This window comes from Pipistrellus hanaki (genome assembly GCF_964339955.1).
Source record: "Pipistrellus hanaki genome assembly, chromosome: 1".
Classification (NCBI taxonomy): Eukaryota; Metazoa; Chordata; class Mammalia; order Chiroptera; family Vespertilionidae; genus Pipistrellus; species Pipistrellus hanaki.
Window position 1 is genome coordinate 54682343 of NC_140503.1, and position 19983 is coordinate 54702325.

A 19983-nucleotide genomic window follows, 5' to 3' on the forward strand; every position below is an offset into this window, starting at 1 on the left:
ATAATGGGAGAGCTAAGCCTCTGATCCATTTTTCCTTTTCCATTTCACTCTCCTTTATACCTATTTCTGTCATTTGTACTGAAATCATGGAATTAATAGAACTTCCACACTTAGTACTTCTATGCATTGATATGAATAATACATTCAGTATTGAAAAAATTTTGTTCAATATTGCAAAATGTCATCTATTTACTTTTTTCTCAGTTCTTTGCCCATCAATTCTATTGAACTATTTTTAAAATCCTATAGTCATTTTAAGGCATTGTTATATTGAGTCTCCATTAATTGAGATGTCATGGAATATTATATTATTAGTATTGAACTATCAGTTTGACACCAGACTACTTATATATGCATAAATTGGAGGTGCAGGTTGTTGATAAAGTATATGCATGTGGATATCTACATATTCATGTATGCATTTAGCATTGGCTTAAGGGAAAGGGCAAATATTTAAACAAAAGTGAATCTGGCCCAGCCAGTGTGGCTCAGTGGTTGAGCATCAACCCAAGAACCAAGAGGTCATAGGTTTGATTCCTACTTGGAGCACATGCCCAGGTTTCAGGCTTGAACTTAAGAAGGGAGCATGCAGAAGGCAGCCCGATAGATGATTCTCTCTCATCAATGTTTTTCTCTTTATCCCTCTCCCTCTCTCTAAAAATCAATAAAAATATATTAAAATTTTAAAAAGTGAATCTGAACCTCAGAATTCCTTAGTAACATATTAAATCATAATTTCATGAAGTAAAAAATTATGGGAAGCTAAAACTAAAATTGTAAAATAACTTACAATATATTTTTTGGTATTTTTTTTAGACCATCTGAAGAAGGAACATTAAATGGTGAGTCCATGTGGTAGATTTATTATGAAAAAAGTGAGGATCATATATGATTTATTATAGCAAGTACTACATTATCCTAAAATTTTCGACTTTGTGTTTTAAAAAGCCAATGCAATACAAAGTTCTTCACTCAACTAGCTTTTCTTCAATATAGATGTTTCACAAACACATGAAGTCACTGTGTGAATGATGACCTCTTTACTACCACCCACCCCCTTCATCCTTGCAGCTCAGCCTGTTTCTTTCCTTATATTCCGTGTTAGTGAATGATGCCCGTTCAGTTAGGTAGTTGAAACCTGAGTGGGAGTTATTCTTAACCCCCTTGACCTTGTACTCATAAAGTCCTTTTGTAGTTACTTCCTAAATATGTCTAGAATTTATCTTCCACTATACATCCTCCTTTCAGTTTATAACTTCATCATTTTTACCAGTAAACCTTTTATTGAAGTGTACTAGAGGCCCAGTGCATGAAATTCATGCACGTGGGGCAGGGAGCGGAGTGTCCCTCAGCCCAGCCTGCACCCTCTCCAATCTGGGACCCCTCAAGGGGTGTCCGACTGCCCGTTTAGGCCCAGTTCCCTTGGGCAGTCATACATCTCTCTCACAATCCAGAATGCTGGCTCACAGCTACTCGCCTGCCTGCCTGCCTGATTGCCCCTAAACTCTTTTGCCTGCCAGCCTCAAACCACTCCCTTGCCAGCCTGACTGATACTTAAATGCTTGCTTGCTGGCCCTATTGCCTCTAACTGCCCTTCCCTGCTGGCCTGGTCACCTCCAACTGCCCTCCCCTGCAGGCCTGGTCACCCCTGGCTGCCCTCCACTGCTGTCCTGATTGCCCACAACTGCCCTCCCCTGCAGGCCATCTTGTGGCAAATATCTTGTGTCCACATGGGGGCAGCCATCTTGTGTGTTGGAGTGACAATCAATTTGCATTTTACTCTTTTATTAGATACGATAATATGTATACAGAAGAGTGCAGATAAGCCTCCATGTCAGTGAATTCTCACTAAGTGAGCATACCCATGTAAACAGCCCCCAGATCTTGAAACAGAATATTGCCAATATTCCAGTTCCTTGTGTCCTCTTGTTAGAAACCCTGTCCCCAAATAACACAATAGATTGGTCTATATGAGTCTGAGAGAGAGAAAGAAAGAGAGAGTGCATATACACATGTGTGTGTTTTGTGTGTGTGTGTGTGTGTGTGTGTGTGTGTGTGTGTGTGTGTTTATAGTATATAAATTGAATCATACAGCCTGGACTGGTTTGGCTCAGTGGATAGAGCGTCAGCCTGCTGACTGAAGGGTCCCGGGTTCGATTCCGGTCAAGGGCATGTACCTTGGTTGTGGACACATCCCCAGTGGGGGGGGGGGGTGCAAGAGGCAGCTGGTCGATGTTTCTCTCTCATTGATATTTCTAACTCTCTGTCCTTCTCAATTCCTCTCTGTGTAAAATCAATAAAATATATTTTAAATAAATAAATAAATAAATAAATAAATAAATTGAATCATACAATATGTACTGTTGTGTCTAGCTTCCTCCTAACATATGTTTTATGAAATTCATCAGTATTGCTGTGTGTAGTGGTATTTAAGCATTGTCACTACTGTACACAATTTCCTTGTGGGGAAATATTGAATTTACTTTTATCCATACTATTATTTGAAGGGCATTTCAGTAGCTTCCAGTGTGTAGCTATTATAAAGTGTTGTTAGGAGCATTCTTGTTAATGTCGTTTGGTAAATATACCTAGGAATGGAATTGCTAGGTAGTAGCGTATGCCTATGTTCACATTTAGTACCGTATTTTTCGGACCATAAGACGCACCGGACCATAAGACGCACCAGTTTTTAGAGAAGGGAAATGAAGAAAAAAAGATTCTGAAACAAATAGTGTCCTAAAATATTTTATGTGCATTAAAACCCAACATCACAGTCATAAACACATGTAATCAACCCTGTAAAGTAAACAGCAGCATTTAGAACCATTTTAGAGCCAGGCAAGCACACAGAGACCACACAGAGCCGGGCAAGTAAGAAAACTTTTTTTTTACAGTATATGTGTAGGCTATATTTGGACCATAAGACGCAGGGACTTTTCCCCCCCACTTCTGGGAGAAAAAAAGTGCGTCTTATGGTCCGAAAAATATGGTAAGTATATACTAGAGGCCCAGTGCATGAATTTGTGCATGAGTGGGGTCCGGAGTGTTGGGGGCCCATTGGGGCCTGGATTAGGCCAGTTGCTACCACAGTGCATGTCATAGCCATCAGTCATTCTGGTCGTTCTGCCGTTCTGGTTGCTGGGCTTTTACATATATAGATACTATATGCTTATCTCTCAACATTAAAACTTTTGACCAGGGGTCTTCAGACTACGGCCCGCGGGCCACATGCGGCCCGCAGAGGAGTCTGATCCGGCCCGCCAGGTTTTTTGGGCAGTGAGCGCAGCCGAGGTGTTACAGTAGGAATTAGTAGTTCATATAGTCCGGCCCTCCAGCTCTCTGAGGGACCGTGATCTGGCCCCCACTTTAAAAAGTTTGAGGACCCCTGCTTTTGACTAACCTTCTTCTGCTAGACAATAGGTTATTTTTCATTTATATTTTAGAAGCTTAACACATAGCATATTCCTCTTATTTTCCATCTTTCTCACTACAGTTAAAAAGTAAAGCCCTCAATTAGAGATGGAGGGGCTTTTTTTCATATTTCACATTACAGAAATTTATCTTTTCGTGGTTATCACAGTAAAATAATTACATGGCCACAGGCCCCAGCCCCAAAGGTCCAAAACTGAAAGATATTTCTCTTTTTGAGCATGGGATATAGAAACATGCATTTAAGACAGGAGAGTGTGAAGTATGTGCTTTTTCTCCAGGTGTCTGAGGTCACACTTACTACTAACCTGACATAGTGAAATGGGGTAATATGGCACATGATGTGCATGTTTCGTTTTTTATGTTTTTGTGAAGAGAGAGATTACATGATTGTATGAGAATATCTATCGGAGCAAAAATTCATGCTGCATTAGTACCTTTAAAAGACTCTCATTTGTTTGATATTTTAGGTCTTGCTTCTCCATTTAAGGCAGTTATGGATACACATTACTATTACTCAGGTCAGTAACATTAAAAACAAAATTTAATAATATTTTTAGCTTTTAGGGATTTCATTTTTTCTCTCTCATTTTTATGCAGCTGTGGAAAGAAATAACCTGATGAGATTATCCCAGAGCATTCCATTTACACCTGTGCCTCCAAGAGGTAAATCCAAAAGTTAAAGAAATAAAGGGAAAAAACCAATCCTCCATGAATATATGATTTATAGTTATAACATAGGACATGGGTGTTAATAGACTAATCACACTAAAAAGTGTTGGTTTCATACAAATATAATTAGCCCGACTACTAAAAGAGTCTGGTATGTGTCAAAAGTATTAAATTTCTGTCTTTTGTATATCCAGAAGCAGTGGTGTACTCTAATTCAGATAATTCGTTGTCTAGTAATGAAAGCAATATATAAATTGACATCACGGGATTTGTGGAACAGAGACTTCTAACCTCTTGTCTAAAAGGTTAACTTAAAAGTGTATACTAGTCTGGTCACTTTCTAAAAGTTAGTTTCCCTTTATAAAACTACAACTTAGCTCATTTCTTTTATTCCTTCATCTTAACCAGATACCTTTCCATTTTTATCCTACATTGTCATTCTTAAAGTGTCATAATTTGACCTCAAAATGTATTCATTCATGTTGCAGGTGAGCCCGTCACCGTGTATCGCTTGGAAGAGAGTTCGCCCAGCATACTGAACAACAGCATGTCTTCCTGGTCACAGCTAGGCCTCTGTGCCAAAATAGAGTTTTTAAGTAAAGAAGAGATGGGAGGAGGTTTACGGAGAGCTGTCAAAGTACAGTGTACTTGGTCAGAACATGATATCCTCAAATCAGGGCATCTTTATATTATCAAATCTTTTCTTCCTGAGGTGATCAACACATGGTCAAGTATTTACAAAGAAGATACGGTTCTACATCTCTGTCTTAGAGTAAGTCCTGGTGAATGCATAACGGCAGAACATTATGTTTTCATTTCTAAAGTATAATAAACCAAATAAAATCTTAGTGGTGATATTGAACAAGGGTTTGTTTTTTCTGTTCTGTAGGAAATTCAGCAACAGAGAGCAGCACAGAAGCTCACATTTGCCTTCAACCAAATGAAACCCAAATCCATACCATATTCTCCGAGGTAAGTCTCTAAATTTTTCTGGGATATATAAATGTTATGTAGATAGCATTCTCTTTTGATCTTCAACCAAATGAAACCCAAATCCATACCATATTCTCCGAGGTAAGTCTCTAAATTTTTCTGGGATATATAAATGTTATGTAGATAGCATTCTCTTTTGATCTTATTATTGATGTTGAATATATAATTATTTTGCTTTATTTTAAAGATCAACTAGAACTTTTTAAACAAAACGAGTAATATCTATAACTATTTTTCATAAGGTTCCTTGAAGTTTTCCTGCTGTATTGCCATTCAGCAGGACAGTGGTTTGCTGTGGAAGAATGTATGACTGGAGAATTTAGAAAATACAATAATAATAATGGTGATGAGATTATTCCAACTAATACACTGGAAGAGATCATGTTAGCCTTTAGCCACTGGACTTATGAATATACAAGAGGGGAGTTGCTGGTACTTGATTTACAAGGTAAATCGATTGAAATATCGATGAAATTCTGCAGTACGTTCTCAACTATTCATATGTTATGAATAATGTACAGAAATCTGCTAATTTATAGGTAGATAAAATCTTAGGTCAGTAGAACCTGTTTTAAAAGCAAGTCAATAACAGCCATAGCATATAGCCATCAGAGCCCTGAATCGTGGTATATATCTATCTTAATTATTATTTAGGTAATAGAGATATTTTGATAATCAAAAATACCCTATTCTGCTGTTTTATGTGTAGCCTTACTCTTTTAAAAGAATAAAGACTATTTCTTTAAAACACAAGTATATCTATTGTTCCTGGTGTTAGGTTTTATCTCTCATTGTGAACTAAACTTTTGTTTAGTGGCTTAAAACAAAATATTTAGTGGCTTAAGACAATCATTTTATTTGCTTGTAATTCTTTTTATTTTTTATTTTTTAATTTTATTGATTTTTTACAGAGAGGAAGGGAGAGAGATAGAGAGCTAGAAATGTCGATGAGAAACATCGATCAGCTGCCTCTTGCACACCCCCTACAGGGGATGTGCCCGCAACCAACGTACATGCCCCTGACCGGAATCGAACCTGGGACCTTTCAGTCCTCAGACTGACGCTCCACCACTGAGCCAAACCGGTTTCGGCTGCTTGTAATTCTTTAGTTGAGGAATTTGGATGGGGCATAGTGGGGATTGCTTATCTCTGTTGTTCCCAGAGTGACTCGATACTAGCTTGCCTAGCTTGATTGAAGTCAAATGCCCGAGGTCTCTGTTTAGTGACAGCTGAATTTGTCAATTCTCCACCAAGTGACTAGCTCCTTTTGCTTTCTCATAGCATCAGAGTTTCAGGTAGCTAGACTTCTTTCATGGTAGCTAGTTTCTTTCAGAGAGAAAGCAGAGCCAGGCCAGAATTGGCCCAGATCCCTCTAACCACATTTTACTGCTCAGGGCAAGTAATGAGGACAGCCCAGATTTAAACCAGCACTTGATCAGTGGAGCAGCATGTTAAAAAAACAAACAGTTGAAACCGGTTTCGCTCAGTTGATAGAGCGTCAGCCTGTGGACTGAGGGGTCCCAGGTTCGTTTCTGGTCAAGGGCATGTACCTTGGGGTGGGCACATTCTCAGTGGGGGGAGTGCAGGAGGCAGCTGATCGATGTTTCTCTCTCATCGATGTTTGTGACTTTTTTTGCCTCTCCCTTCCTCTGTAAAAAAATCAATAAAATATTTCTTTTAAAAAAAAATGTGGCTTGGAGAGAGCAGGTTTGCTCATTGTAATGTCAGTGCAACTTTATGGTAGGGCCAGAAGTAAATAAAACTGAGCAAGTTTCTAGCTCTGCCTGGATGATAGTTTTACATTATAGCCTTTTTTTTTAATATATTGATTTCAGAGAGGAAGGGAAAGAGAGATGAGAGAGAATCATTGATTAGCTGCCTCCTGCATGCCCCCTACTGGGATCCCACCCACAACCCAGGCATGTGCCCTGACTGGGAATCAAGCTCTGTTAACTATTGCTCAACCACTGAGCAACCCCAGCTGGGTCACACTCCTATTCTTGATGTTATCTGAATCTTTTTTAGGAAGATTTATTCATACAGAGTGGGGCAAAAGTAGGTTTACTGCTTTTTTAAGTGACCTATAGCAGTGTTTTTCAACCTTTTTTGGGCAAAGGCACACTTGTTTCATGAAAAAAATCACTAGGCACACCACCATTAGATAATGTTAAAAAATTTAACTCTGTGCCTATATTGACTATATATAAAGTAATTCTCTTGAATAGGAATCAAATAAACACAAAGAAAGTATTTTATAATTACTTTATTATGAAATATTAAGTAAACAAAATAGTGAAAAATTATAAAATTCTTGTCTTGTCTGCACCTACGGCACACCAGGCAACATCTCACCAGCGGTTGAAAAACGCTGACCTATAGATTATGCCTCTGTGACCCTAGTTTTTCTTTGCTAAATGAAATGCAACAATGGCAGATTGTGTAGATCTTTCGTATAAGCAGATATTTGTTTGCAACCTTGGCCATGTTGCATCAGAAGCTGGTGCCATCAGGATCATACCTACCAACTCTGACACTTAACTCTGAGTCACAATTGCAGGAGCTATGTTCTGGGTACAATGTTGAAGTCAAGACAAGCTATGAAATGTCAAGAGAGGAAAACTACACTCTTTTGAATAATTCTAAAATTATGTAAATGCTGCTATAAAATCTCATTTTTATTATGCAAATGTCAATATTTCATCAATCCTAACATAAATTAACTTTTTTACATATACATATAAAGGTGTGGGTGAAAATTTGACTGACCCATCTGTGATAAAAGCGGAAGAAAAGAGGTAATGAATTTTAATAAGTTTATTAAGACAATTTCATAATTTCAAGTTCTATATTTCTACTTGAATAAACTAATCTTTTTTTTATTTAAACTACCAATGCCATAGATCCTGTGATATGGTTTTTGGCCCAGCAAATCTAGGAGAAGATGCAATAAAAAACTTTAGAGCCAAACATCACTGTAATTCTTGCTGTAGAAAACTTAAACTTCCAGGTAAACATTTTCTTAATCAGTATAATGTATACATTTTAAGTAAAACTTGTTGCTGCAATACTTTATAAGGCTAGAGGCACAAATATATGTTGTTGGCTATAAACTAATCTATGCTTTTTTTCTTTATAAAAACACGAAGTATACTCATTTAATATATATTTATGATGTGTGTGCTACAGCCAGGAATTGTGCTAGATGTTGATAATACTACAATAGGGAACTAGTCAAGCATGGTCCCTACCCTCATTGGAGTTTAGTCAGATCTTGAAAACTGACAAAGTTAACAGAGTTACAGGACTGTCATAAATGCCAAACAGAAAAAAGAGAATAGGTAAGCAGATCACCTAATACAAACCTAGAGGTCAGGGAATGCTACCAAGGGAACTGACAGTTTTGTCTAAAACTGAAGGAGGAATAGACTTTCAAGTTAGCCTGTTAAAGAGTTGGGAAAAGAGTATTCCATGAAACAGGAATAGGAACTACACATATACTCTGTTGGGATAGTAACTTTATTTTTGTATTTCCAGAATTACAAACTTTTTAAAAAATATAAATCTTTATTGTTCAGATTATTACAAATGTTCCTCTTTCCCTCCCCCCCAATTGTTCCCCTCCACCAGGTTCCCACTCCATCCTCTGTCCTTTCCCCACCCCCCATTGTCCTCATCCATAGGTTTTTGTTCAGGCTCTTCCCACACCCCCACTCCCCTTTTCCCCGAGAATCGTCAGTCCACTCCCCTTCCATACCTCTGATTCTATTATATTCACCAGTTAATATTGTTCATCAGGTTTTTTAATCCCCTTGGCTTTTAGTTTCACTTGTTGATAGTTACATATTTGTTGGTCATAATTTTTATCTTTATGGTTTGGTGGTGATGAACTCCTTTAGCTTTTTTTTATTTGTGAAGCTCTTTATCTGGCCTTCGATTCTGAGTGATAGCTTTGCTGGGTAGAGTATTTTTGGCAGTAGGTTCTTGCTATTCATCACCTTGAATATTTCTTGCCATTCCTGTCTGGCCTGCATGGTTTCTGTTGAGAAATCAGCTGACAAACATATGGGTGCTCCTTTATAGGTAACTGCCTGCTTTTCTCTTGCTGCTTTTAATATTCTCTCTTTGTCTTTTGCTCTTGGAATTTTAATATATTTTATTGATTTTTTACAGAGAGGAAGGGAGAGAGATAGAGAGCTAGAAACGTCGATGAGAGAGAAACATCAACCAGCTGCCTCTTGCACACCCCCTACCGGGGATGTGCCCACAACCAACGTACATGCCCTTGACCGGAATCGAACCTGGGACCTTTCAGTCCGCAGACCGATGCTCTACCTCTGAGCCAAACTGGTTTCGGCTGCTCTTGGAATTTTAATTATGATGTGTCTTGGTGTGGTCCTCTTTGGATTCCTTTTGTTTGGGGTTTTGTGCGCTTCCTGGACTTGTAAGTCTATTTCTTTCCCCAGGTGGGAGCAGTTTTCTGTCACTATTTCTTCCAGTATTCTTTCGGTATCTTGCTCTCTCTCTTCTTCTGGGACCCCCATAATTCTAATATTGGTTCGTTTGAAATTGTACCAGAGGTTTCTTACACTATCTTCAACTTTCTGGATTCTCTTGTCTTCTTGCTTCTGTGGAGGAGTGTCCTCTGGCTCTTTATGTTCCAAATCTTTTACTTGATTCTTGCGATCTTCCATTCTGTTTTTAGGACTCTATATAATATTTTTTATTTCAGACAATGTATTCTTTATTTCTAGTTGATCCCTTTTCATATCCTCATAGTTCTCGTTTATTTTATCGGCCTTTTCTAGGAAATTCTTGAAAAACCTTATAAGCGTGGTTTTGAACTCTATATCCAGTCGCTTTTTGTCCTCCATTTCTTTTGTTTATGATCTGTTTCCTTGTCTTGGCATTTTCACAGCTTCCCTGAGTTGGTAGGGTGGCTTTGTGTGCTAAGGTGTCCTATATGGTTGAGTGGGTCAGCCTCCCAGTTACCTGAGGTGGACAGTTACCTGAGGTGGATAGTCTTGGTGTAGCCCTTTGTGGGCTGTGTGTGTGCAGTCTTGTTGTTAAGCCTTGTTTGTTGTTGGTATCACTGGGAAGCCTTGATCTCAAGCCAATTGGCTATGAGGATCAGAAGTGTCTCAGCTAGGAGGGTTTCTGTATTCCGCTTGAAAGGGGCGGAGTCTTGGGGTGGCACAGCCCAGCTTTGTTGAATCTGTAAGATTGGTTGCAGGTGCACGCAACTCTTTGGTATAGGCGCAGACAAGCTTTGGTTTCTGAGTCCCGCAGTAGTGGCTGCTGGCTTCACACACCTCCAAAGATCTCTGCCCACTGTCTGACTGTCTGGTCTCTCCCTGCCTGGGGCCGTCTATCAGAGCAATAGGGTGGTTCTGTTTTCCTCCCGAACAAGAAAGCTAGCCGAGCATTAGCTGTCCGCCCTCTCCGCTCCCAGGGAGCAAGCCAGCAGCGAAGTCGGGCAGCCACCTTTTCGCACGCACAGTTCTCCGCACCTTCACAGTTCCTAAGGTTCAGCATGCCTTCTCTCTCCTTCCCAGATGGTAGAGCCTCCTCTCAGCCAGCCGTCCGGCGCTTCAGGGCGATGTTTCCCGTTTTCCAGTTCTAAATTCAAATTTGTTGTGGTAGGCTGCATTCAGGTGTCTACCCTATGCCGCCATCTTGGTTTCTCCAGAATTACAAACTATTATTGAATTATAAGTTATAGTATAAACCAGTGTTTCTAACATTTTGGTGTGCATCAGGATTTTTTGTGGAACTTTTTAAAAAAATTACAAATTTCTAGGGTTCAGCCTTACGCTACATTTTTAAAAGTTCCTCTCATTATAAGCAGTAATGCAGTCGTGGAAAGGTTGGACTTAGGGGTCAGACTGTTTAGTTCAAGAAAATACCTATATTTGCCAAAACTGGTTTGGCTCAGTGGATAGAGCATCAGTCTGCGGACTGAAAGGTCCCAGGTTCGATTCCTGTCAAGGGCATGTACATTGGTTGCGGGCACTTCCCTGGTGGGGGTGTGAGGAGACAGCTGGTCGATGTTTCTCTCTCATCAGTGTTTCCAGCTCTCTGTCCCTCTCCCTTCCTCTCTGTAAAAAATCAATAAAATATATATTTTTAAAAATACCTATATTATACCTTTTTTGTTGATTTCAGAGAGGAAGGGAGAGAGAGACAGAAACATTAATGATGAGAGGAATCATTGATCGACTGCCTCCTGCACACCCCCTACTGGGTATCGAGCACACAACCCAGGCATGTGCCCTTAACTGTAATCAAACCTGGGACTTTTTAGTCTACAGGCCGATGCTCTATCCACTGAGCCAAACCAGCTAGGGCAGAAAATACCTATATTATAGAGGCTTTCTTTTTTTTGTATACCTTATATCCTGCAATCCTGTAACCTTGCTAAACTAACTTAGTTCTAAATTTTTAGGAGGTTTTTGTTTATAAACTTGTTAGAATTTTCTATGTAAACAGTAAATAATAGGTTTTTGGGGGGAGGGGTTAAATTTTTTATTTATTTTTTTTTTTTAAGAGAGAGGGGGAGATGGATGGAGAGATAGAAACATGGACGGATTGGCTGCCTCTTGGCATGCCCCCTACCAGGGATTGAGCCTCCAACTAGGGCATGTGCCCCGGCCTGGAATCGAACCAATAAACTCTGGTTCATGGGTTGATGCTCAGCCACCACGTCATACCAGCTGGGCAGTAGATACAGCTTTATTACCGCCTTTTCAACTAGTATGCCTTTTACTTTACTTAAAAAGGAATAATGTGAGTAAACACCTTGCTTTTCTTCATAATCTTAATGGGAAAGCATTTAGTCTTTTTACCATTAAGATGATAACTGTAAGGATTTTGTAGATGCGCTTTATTGGGTTGAGGACATATTCTACTACTACTTGTTTCTTGAAAATGCTTATCCTGAATGGATATTGAATTTTGTTAGATGTTTTTTCTGCATCTATTTATGTGACCATTTGGTTTTTCTTCTTTAATTGGTAAATAATACTGTACATGGAATTACTTTAAATGTTTGGTAGAATTGTCTAGTGAAATCATCTAAATCTGAAGTTTTCTTTGTTAAATGGTTTTTAACTAAAATTTTTTTAAAAATAAATGTAGGACTTGCCATTCTTTGAACACTTCAAGTTCCTTTCCTTCTTACTGTCTGCAGTTAGCCTCCCTCTGCCTAGAACACTCCTCCTGAAGCTTTGATAGTCATTTCTCAGTATTCAGGCCTTTATTCAGATGTTGCCTCCTATGGCTTTTCTGACCTGCCTTAGAGGAATCACCTTATATCATCTCTAATGTGGCCTTCATCACATTGTTTTCTTTAAGCACTTGCTACTACCGTATTTTTCGGACCATAAGACGCACTTTTTTCCCCCCAGAAGTGGGGGGGAAAAGTCCCTGCGTCTTATGGTCCAAATATAGCCTACACATATACTGTAAAAAAAAAGTTTTCTTACTTGCCCGGCTCTGTGTGGTTTCTGTGTGCTTGCCCGGCTCTAAAATGGTTCTAAATGCTGCTGTTTACTTTACAGGGTTGATTACATGTGTTTATGACTGTGATGTTGGGTTTTAATGCACATAAAATATTTTAGGACACTATTTGTTTCAGAATCTTTTTTTCTTCACTTCCCTTCTCTAAAAACTAGTGCGTCTTATGGTCCGGTGCGTCTTATGGTCCGAAAAATATGGTACTTATAATTCTGTCATTTTTCTATTTGTTTTTCTTTATCCACTAGAAAATAAACTCCATGAGAACAGGGACCTGGTCTGCCTTGTTCATTGCTATGTTTCCACACTCCAGACGAGTTAATGACTCATGGTCAGGGCATAGTAATTATTTGATGAATGAATGATTTCATTTTTATGTTTATATATCTTGTGGCTTTTGAGTTTACAACAATCTGGAAGAAAATAAATCTGGCATATTTAGATGAAAATTGATAGAAAAATGTTCTTAATTTTCCATTTCTAAGAAATACTGACTTTTTTTCTCCTTTTTTTGTTGGGGTGGTGAATATAGACCTGAAGAGGAATGACTATACACCTGATAAAGTTATATTTCCTCAGGATGAGCCTTCAGATTTGACTCTTCAGCCTGGAGATTCCACCAAAGAATCAGAATCAACTCATTCTGTTCGTCTGATGTTATAACTGAATCATTGGTTTTGCCTACACCTCACAACAATGTTACTGTGTCACTTTTCATTCAGGAGGAAATTGTTGGTAATACAGAAAAGTGTGCAAATTGAATATTATACTAGTTCTGGAACAGTTAAAAGGTCAAATCTTTTTTGTTTTTGTTTTTTTCACCAATTAAACTAGTCAATCAGAAACTCCCTATAGGGTACAGCTAGCTAGCAGCTGTTAAAATTTAAAGGTAAAAGAAAATTAGAATTTGTAACTTCTTAAAAGCAGAGGACTTTATTTGACTTTGTTCTGATGAGGGTGATCGCTCTCCTCTGGTGCAATACCATTAACCAAAGTTAGGTGTCAGTGCAGATGTTACTTGCTGCTGCTTGACTGCCATTCAGCTAGCAAAATGAAGCAATCACCCAGCCTTTGGGTTAAATGGCACTCGGACATCTTCCTCAGTGTGTTTTAGGGTGTTCAGTCATGGTTCACTAGTTTGCAACTTGATGCTTTTTGGCCACAGGAAAGGTGATGACTTGTTATAATTCTAGATCCACAGGGATGTATATGAATCCTCAGTTAAAAAAATAAAAATAAGCTCAAGCATTTTCTAAGAGAGACTTTATGAATCAGGGTTAGGTTCCATAATTAAAGATAGAGCCAATTTTTTGTCAAATAGAGCAGAATTGTGTAGAAGTATAAGTGGGGGTTTTTAAGCATTGTTTCATTAAGTTATTATAAGTAGAAGGAAGCCACGTAGACTTCTTTAACCTAAATATATCAAAGGAGAAACTTAACTCATTGCTCAAGGGAAGTTACCTTGTAAGAAAAGTTAAAGTACTTTTTTCCTATTTATAGTTCTAGTGGCAACCTGGAAGTTACATATTTCTCCAAAGATTATGTTGACCAGTATATCAAATCAGAATGTAAACATGAACTCTTGCATATATTTAAAATTGTGTAGAAATATCCAAACATGAATTTTTTTGTGGTACTTATTTAAGAAATTGAGTTAGATTATCATGTCGGGAGATTGCAATGCAACTTTGTGCTAATAAATGTAATTTAACTGCCCCAGATATTGTTGAATACTCAACAACGAGAAAAGCTTTTCATCTGACTAAAGTTTTATGCTTTGATATTTTTTTCATTTTGTTTTGTTTTCCTAGGTACTAATTTTAATTTTTATTGGGAGAGAGCAGTGTAAATCTTACTTGTATTCAGTAGTGTATCTCATAGATACAGACAAGGCAAGAAGAGAGATAAACTGTTTAAATAAGTGTTTCATATTGATGGGGGGAGAAAAATGTATTAAAGATATTATACTATATACATTTTGTATATCATTAAATCTTTAAAAGAAATTAAATAAATTTATTCTTGTTTACAAATGTTTAGTGAGTTCAATCATTCTGAAAAAGTATCTATTTTCAATGTATCGGTTTTTTTAAATGAACCATTTGCACACCTATGCTTTTGATCCCTTGTCCTATACAATGTTTAAGGTGATCTTGGTTTCCTGCTGTGTTGTTTTTCATCTGTTCATGTTTTGTCAGAAAACGAGGATATAGGTTATCTGATTAACTTTATGTTGATTATTTTTATAAGATGCTTCCATGGGTACCATCTGATGTCTTACCACACTAGATTTTATACTTTGCAGAGGAAAGGACCCTTAGCATCCAACAGCTTGCAAAGCACATGGTTTGTGATAAAGCGTACCATTAAAAGACTTATTTTTAAAATGTTTTTTCACAATACCAAACTTTTTTGAGGAAGGTAGATCACAATGATATAGTCTGTGTGTTTAAGTCTACAGTCAAGGCAAGAGTACCCAATAAGTAGCTTTTCATCACTTTTAAGAGAGAGTATTTTCAGGAAAGGATGCATCTGTGGACAGGGATTTTTGTGATCTTATTTACCACAAGGGACCCGATGCAAGGGTCTCGGCCCTCACAGCCCCAGCTTTGTCCAGAAGGTCGTTTGGATGTTGGGTCCAATTAGCATATTAAGCTTTTATTAACTTTAGATATCTGTTCAAATCTCAGACCGGCCACAACTAGCACTTGGTTAAGTACTCAGTAATGATGTATTTGGGTGAAACCTCCCAACCACCGATGTCTGTCTCAAAACTACCAACTAAGAGCTGTCTTATTTACTTTAGTATTTCATTTAGTGCCTTGCTGGAGTTTGTGGCATAGAAAATAGGTGCTCAATAAAAAATGTGTTGTAAAAGTGCTTGCAGAATATTTTCAATATTAGATGATCTATGAGCTTTTTCTTAGAAAAATCCCAAGCTCAGGCTGGTCCTGTCAGGAATCTGTTTCCCTTTTAAGCATTTAAGGAATTTCTCAAAGCAGAGTATCTATTCCACCTTGGTGAGCATGGGTGGGCATAACCCTACCTACTCTGGCTCACAGTAAATAGCCCCAAACAGGTTGGGGTTTTTTTTTGTGTGTGTGTGTGTGTGTTTTGTTTTTTTGTTTTTTTTCCATGCCCTTTCCCAGCCAGCATTTAGCTCTCTCCTTTGCAATCATGTGCTGCATAACAATGTTGTGGTTGATTACCTACTGCATATACCAAGGTGGTCCCATAGATGAAAATGGAGCCAAAAATTCCTGTCACCATTTTATTTATTTATTTTGGCATTTTAATTTTTTTTAAATAAATCTTTATTGCTCAGATTATTACAATTGTTTCTCCTTTTTCCCCCTCATAGCTCCTTTCCACCCGATTCCCGCCTCACCCTCTGCCCTTACATCCCCCCCCCCACCCCCTGCCATTGTCCTCATCCATAGGTATACGATTGTAATCCAGTCTCTTTTGCACCCCCCACACCCCTTTCCCCCTGATAATTATCAATCCATTCCCTTTCTTTGCCCCAATTCACCAGTTTATTCTGTTTCTCAGATTTTTAATTCAAATGATCTTCTTCCTGTTCTTAAATAATACCTTTCAGCATTTCATATAATACTGGTTTGTTGGTGATGAACTCCTTTAACTTTTTCTTATCTGTGAAGCTCTTTATCTGCCCTTCAATTCTGAATGATAACTTTGCTGGATACAGTAATCTTGGTTATAGGTTCTCAATATTTCATCACTTTGAATATTTCTTGCCACTCCCTTCTGGCCTGCATAGTTTCTGTTGAGAAATCAGCTGATAGTCGTATGGGTACTCCCTTGTAGGTAACTGTTTTTCTCTTGCTGCTTATAAGATCCTCTTTTTGTCTTTTGCCCTTGGCATTTTAAGTATGATGTGTCTTGGTGTGTTCCTTTTTGGATTCCTCTTGTTTGGGGTTCTGTAAGCTTCCTGTACTTGTAAGTCTATTTCTTTTACCAGGTGGGGGAAGTTTTCTGATATTTCTTCAAATATGTTTTCAGTATCTTGCACTCTCTCTTCTTCTGGCACTCCCATAATTCTGATGTTGGTACGCTTGAAGTTGTCCCAGAGGCTCTTTACACTATCTTCAACTTTCTGGATTCTCTTTTCTTCTTGCTTCTCCAGAGGAGTGTCCTTTCCTATTGCCATTTTACAATAATAGCAAAATGCAATACTCACATGTTTGTGGTGATTCTGGTATAACAAACCTCTACTGCTAATCATATAAGTGTGTAGCATGTACAGTTATGTACAATACACAATATTTGATGTTAATAAACAACTATCCTATTTATGCATTTATCATACTCTACCTTTATCATTATTTTAGAGTATACTCTTTCTGCTTAAAAAAAGAAGTCTGCTATAAAACTGCCCTGCTACACTGACTGGCAGCAGCCTCATACATCTTGTGTTCACTGCATCACTTTATTGCATCATGTTCTCTTGTGCTTGATTTAATCTCATGCTGTTTTGTGCAGTAACTTGCAGTACAGGCTTGTAGCCTAGGAGCAGTAGGCTATGCCATATTGTCTAGATGTGTAGTAGGCTATACCATCTAGGTTTGTGTGAGTGCACTCTGATCTTCCTACGATGATGAAATCACCTAATGATGCAAATCCCCATTGTTACGGGGCATCCTTTCTTTTGGAATTTCTATGCAATCCTGCATTATGGAACTTTACTTTCATTTTAATTATAAATGTCTTAGTATATGTTTCTAAAACACAAGAACTGCAATATCATTACACCTAAAAAATATTAAGTTTCTTAATGTCATCAGATAATGTAATCATTCTCAAAAAAAAAGTTCTGGGAGAAACCAAGATGGCGGCATAAGCAAACACGTAAACTGCTGCCTCACACAATTTCAAAATTATAACTAGCCCTAACTGGTTTGGCTCAGTGGATAGAGCATTGGCCAGGTTTGATTCCGATAAGGGCATGTACCTTGATTGCAGGCACATTCATCCCCAGTAGGTGGTGTGCAGGAAGCAGCTGATCGATGTTTCTCATTGATGTTTCTAACTATCCCTCCCCCTTCCTCTCTAAAAAATCAGTAAAATACATTACAAACAAAACTACAACTGGAAGACAAAACAGACATCATCTAGAACCACAGGAAAGCCGGCTGAGTGGAAATTCTACTAGAAGGAAAGAGAAAAGCACATTGAGACTCAGAGGAGCTGCAAAAGGCTGAGGTAGGGACATGCAAGTGCAGAGAGGACTGGCGGCTGAGTGTGAGGCTGGCTTTCTCAAGTGGGAGGGAGATGGAAGCTGCTGACTGCAATGAACTCCAGTTCCAGGTGAGACTCTGGGCACCCAGACCCATTCGGGGAGAAACTGGATGGTTTGGCAGCAGGTGAAACTCTAGGGCAGTTTCTCTCAGAGGTGCTTGCAGCAATTACCAAAGGACACAGACCCAGGGGCCTCATAGGGCAGGGCTGATAAGAAGCCAAGGCTGTCTGCTCTGCCCTGAGACTGCCCCATCCAAGCTGAGCAGGAAAGGCTTTTGCAATTAAAGGTGTCTCCAGCACAGAAGTTCTCCCAGCATAGACACAGCTGATCCTCAGAGCCAATTCCTCCCAGTGTACCAACAACGATTAAGACTTAACTGCGGCCAAAATCGGTTTGGCTCAGTGGATAGAGCATCGGCCTGTGGACTGAAAGGTCCTGGGTTCAATTCCGGTCAAGGGCATGTACCTTGGTTGTGGGCACATCCCCGGTGGGGGGTGTGCAAGAGGCAGCTGATCAATGTTTCTAACTCTATCCCTCTCTCTTCCTGTCAAAAATCAATTATATATATATATATATATATATATATATATATATATATTTTTTTTTTTTTTTTTTTTTTTTTTTTTTTTAAAGTCTTAATACAACAAGGCTGTGCACACAGTCCACAAAGGGGTGCACCAAGAGTGTCTACCTCAGGTAACTGGGGTGGCTGAGCCACTGGGCCCTATAGGACACCTAGCACACAAAACTACTCTACCAACTTAGGGAAACAGTGAAAATGCGGAGACAAACAGTTGCGAAAGAAATGGAGGAAAGCAAATGACTGGACATAGAGTTCAAAACCACAGTTATAGGGTTTTTCAAGAATTTCCTAGAAAAGGGCAATAAATTTAGCGAGACCCTCGAAAAAAGACCAACTAGAAGTTAAACATACACTAACTGAAATTAAAATATACAGCAACTTAGCAGCAGACTAGAGGACCACAAGAATCAAGTCAAAGATTGAAATACAAAGAAGCAGAAAACACTCATACAGAAAAGCAAAAAGAAAAAATAATCCAGAAATTTGAAGATAGTGTAAGGAGCCTCTGGGACAACCTCAAGCATACCAACATCCAAATTATGGGATGCCAGAAGAAGAGAGAGAGCAAGATATTGAAAACCTATTTGAAGAAATAATGACCGAAAACTTCCCCCTCAGAACCACAAACAAAAGGAACTCAAAGAGGACCACACCAGGACACATCATAATTAAAATGTCAAGAGCAAAAGACAAGGAGAATATTAAAAACACCAAGAGAAAAAAGCAATTACCTACAAGGGAGTACCCATATGATTGTCAGCTGATTTCTCAACAGAAGCTATGCAGGCCTGATGGGAGTGGCAAGAAATATTTAAAGTGATGAATAGCAAGACCCTACAGCCAAGATTACCCACTAAAGCTATCATTCAGAATTGAAGGGCAGATAAAGAGCTTCACAGACAAGAAAAAGCTAGAGTTATCACCACCAAACTATTATTATTTGAAATACTGAAAGGTATTATTCTTTAAGAAGAGGAAGAAGAAAAAGGTAAAGATAAAAATTATGAACAACAAATACATCTACCAAGTGAATCTAAAAATCAAGTGAATAAAAAATCTGATGAACAGAATAAACCGGCGAATATAATAGGATCAGGGGCATAGAAAGGGAGTAGACTGACAATTCTTGGGAGGGGGAGGGGTATGGTTAGAGTCGGGACAAAAATTGTATACCTGTGAAGGAGGACAGTGGGGAGGAGGTAAGGGCAGAGGGTGGGGTGGAACTATGGGGGAGAAAAGGGGACAATTTTAATCTGAACAATAAAGATTTATTAAATTTTTTTTTTTTTTTCAATTTGCTTGAGTCAGGACCTAGGTAAGATTCATACATTGCAGTTGCTTGATTTGTCTTTAAAATCTCTTTTAATATAGAGGTTTCTCCTCCCATCTTTTCACCCAATTTATTTTTTAAAGAACCAACTTATTTGTTAAAAACTTTCCTTGAGGTGTCTTTTTAGATGTTTCTGTTTCGTATCTATGCCACAAGCTAGTTAACAAGTGTACATGCTTAATCAGATTCAAGATTATATTTTGA

General features: G+C 38.5%; 1 protein-coding gene across 1 annotated transcript in view; it reads left to right on the top strand.

The window, feature by feature from the left end:
• The window catches only part of TRPM7 (transient receptor potential cation channel subfamily M member 7), a 114973-nt gene extending 100334 nt beyond the window's left edge, over positions 1-14639 (top strand). The window contains exons 31-39 of the mRNA XM_084894040.1: positions 817-842; positions 3900-3950; positions 4030-4095; positions 4590-4873; positions 4991-5073; positions 5337-5542; positions 7838-7889; positions 7995-8101; positions 13139-14639. Coding sequence (XP_084750166.1) covers positions 817-842; positions 3900-3950; positions 4030-4095; positions 4590-4873; positions 4991-5073; positions 5337-5542; positions 7838-7889; positions 7995-8101; positions 13139-13269 — 1006 coding nt within the window. The 3' untranslated portion in view covers positions 13270-14639. The remainder of the gene's footprint in view (positions 1-816; positions 843-3899; positions 3951-4029; positions 4096-4589; positions 4874-4990; positions 5074-5336; positions 5543-7837; positions 7890-7994; positions 8102-13138) is intronic.
• The last annotated feature ends 5344 nt before the right edge of the window (positions 14640-19983 follow it).